Raw genomic sequence first — 2,638 nt, 5'->3', positions numbered from 1 at the left:
AACAGAGTCATACTTAAGAAATAAAAATCAGCTAAAAATGTGTTTAAACCCACGTTTAAATTTAATAAGGCAATCTATTTTGCTCCCACATTCATATTTCTAATTTAAAATACGCCGAGCAGTTATATTCCTTAAATGTATTACTGGAAGAATAAGCAATGCTTTTTAAATGGGTGTATTCTTCCTTATAAGCAGTTATGCTATTTCAGAAATTGCTAAAGGACCAACAACAGATTCACAGCTCTCAGTTATGACTGATAGGAAGAAGGAGGGGACTAAATTGCTGTGCACACTGAGCTCAGAGGGTCAATCAAAAGCATCTCTGCATCAGGTGCCATGTGACTGTGGTTGCCATGGTAGTCACATGACACTGTGCAGAACTATAAATCAGTGATAGCAGCAGAATAAAAACACACCTCATTTGTTCATGGGATTGCATCTAACACTTTACCTATAGTTTTATATTTGTACAATTTTAATTACACACACGCACAAAGTAAAATGTATTTAATAAATGTCACCTAAAGAACCTATATTTTTGTTCTGCTGAATGTACTGTCAATGAATGAATGTACAGTGTATACGTCACACATATCTAATTTAGGCAACGTGCACTTTACCACATGATCAGTTTTGTTTGCAACTCAGGCTGGAATGCATTTTTTGCAAAATTGTAATAAAGAAAATTCACCCTCCAGTAAATCAACCAATGATTACATTATTTTTACACCACAAAAAATTCAAAATACATAAGACACTGCTGTCTTAGCCCCCAAGGGAAACAGGGAATTATTTACACAAGCTTTTCTTTCAGCACGGATTAGGGAAGAAAAATATATACCTCCTTTCGGCCAATACTTCTTCGAACACGGGCACCAACTCCCTCCGACTGCTCAACGCTCAGGACAGTTTTCACGACCTTTCTGCTAGACATCCTTACAACTTGGGAAAGCATACACACGTTAGAATCCTGTCTTGGGCACTGGTGGCTGTAACATGAATCAACGTGTTCAAACTGAGATTTTAGTGTACTGCCTCCAAAATCTGTACACACTAACAAATATACAACAGTTCTCAAAGACATGAGGTTAAAGCAGGATACTCCAAGCTCCCTGGTTTGTTTTGTTTATCAAAGAGAAGAATGAACTGAAAGTTTGCCAGAGGTCGAGTTTCCCTGCCATACATATTTAAAGGAGAACACCTGATTTTTTTTTTCTTTTAACATGTAATTACCACAGCCACCACCGATTTTAATATGTGCAGTTGCAATCTTATGATATATTAGCATACTCACTGAAATAAGTAAAAACAAAAAATTACTTTTATTGTAGTCTTATATAAACAAATGTTACACATAATTAAGGTACAAAATGCAAACACTGCCATTGGTATCTCTACAAGCACTTCACATTTACCGAAGTGTGTTTTAGGTTTGTCTGACCAATGGAAAACTGAGATCTAGAGCTTTGCAATTATACAAACCAATGCAATTATACAAGCCTGTTATTTATTTATATTATGCAATATGTTACTACATATTGCATAATATAAATAAATAACAGGCTTATAAATACAGAGACAAAGACATTGCTATGGTACAAAATATTAACTAGCTGTAGATAATAGTGGGTTATTCTGCTACAATCAATTTACCTGCTTTTGCTTCTCACAGGGAAAGCTTGTGTCCAATGACAATGTAGTGTGTGCTACAGCTACATATATAGACTGGTAGAACTTGCTCACCATGATTCAGCATAAATGAATTCTGCACTGTAGTGAAGGTGTCAGCAATCATGTGTCATTATTAACAATATATTCTGATCATCGCCTGCACTCCTACTTATTGTAAGTTAGTACAAACAATGCAGCGGGTGCCAACATGGGTGTATAGATAGATACAAGTTGGAGCATAACTAGAAAAGCAACAATGTGATTGCGGGTCTATTATATTTACATGTTGCCTATTGGCCAGCCAGGATACAATGATACAGCATACAGAGCATACCATGTGTTACAGGTCATATCAGGACAACACACACAACGCCCTCTCCTAAAACTTGGGTTATGTACAGGGAACCCTCTGACAGCACCAGCAACACCATAAAGGGTTACTGTACCTGCTTCTTCTAATGCATAGTGATACAAAGTTACAGCATAGCAGTGTGCAGCACTAAGCTCCTTGGCTAATATACTCATTAACAGCATGCTGCCTGCACTTACATATAGTGCTGTATGACATGGATATATGTCATCTAAGTGTGGATGGGGTATTCCTATCATGCGGCCATATACTCACTTGTCAGATGACTCCACCAAGCACAACATAAACACCAGGACAGCCGCCTCCCCCGAGAGCATGACAGTCCCGCCCTCTAAAGACTGACAGACCAAAGGACCAATTAGAGAGAAGCTGCGGTTACTATGGCGACCTACCTCGCTGGCTAGCTAGTTACGTAGCAGAATAAGAGCTCGCTAGTTCCTGCTGCGTCTGTACATAGGGCAGAATCAGGGTGGGGACAGGGAGGTGTATCTGGAGGTATTGCTATAGTGACCCATCACAACTGAGGAGAAAACACATGACTATACTGTATATAGCAATACCTCCCTTACTATAAGCAGTGTGGATATGTGACTAATA

At 38.4% G+C, this 2,638-nt stretch overlaps 1 protein-coding gene across 4 annotated transcripts in view; it reads right to left on the bottom strand.

The window, feature by feature from the left end:
• PIR (pirin) overlaps positions 1-2,382 on the bottom strand; it is a 42,026-nt gene extending 39,644 nt beyond the window's left edge. The window contains exons 1-2 of one of the 4 annotated variants that reach the window (XM_075196982.1): positions 2,297-2,382; positions 842-989 (exon numbers count right to left, since the gene is read on the bottom strand). In XM_075196982.1, coding sequence (XP_075053083.1) covers positions 842-989; positions 2,297-2,358 — 210 coding nt within the window. In that variant the 5' untranslated portion in view covers positions 2,359-2,382. Of the gene's footprint in view, positions 1-841; positions 990-1,653; positions 1,761-2,296 lie in introns of those variants that run through there. The other 3 variants (XM_075196985.1, XM_075196984.1, XM_075196983.1) reach the window with 3 other exon arrangements.
• Positions 2,383-2,638: the final 256 nt, after the last annotated feature.

This window comes from Mixophyes fleayi, chromosome 2 (genome assembly GCF_038048845.1).
Source record: "Mixophyes fleayi isolate aMixFle1 chromosome 2, aMixFle1.hap1, whole genome shotgun sequence".
Classification (NCBI taxonomy): domain Eukaryota; kingdom Metazoa; phylum Chordata; class Amphibia; order Anura; family Limnodynastidae; genus Mixophyes; species Mixophyes fleayi.
Note: the sequence above shows the minus strand (reverse complement) of the source record. Positions and strands in the feature narration are given on the sequence as shown.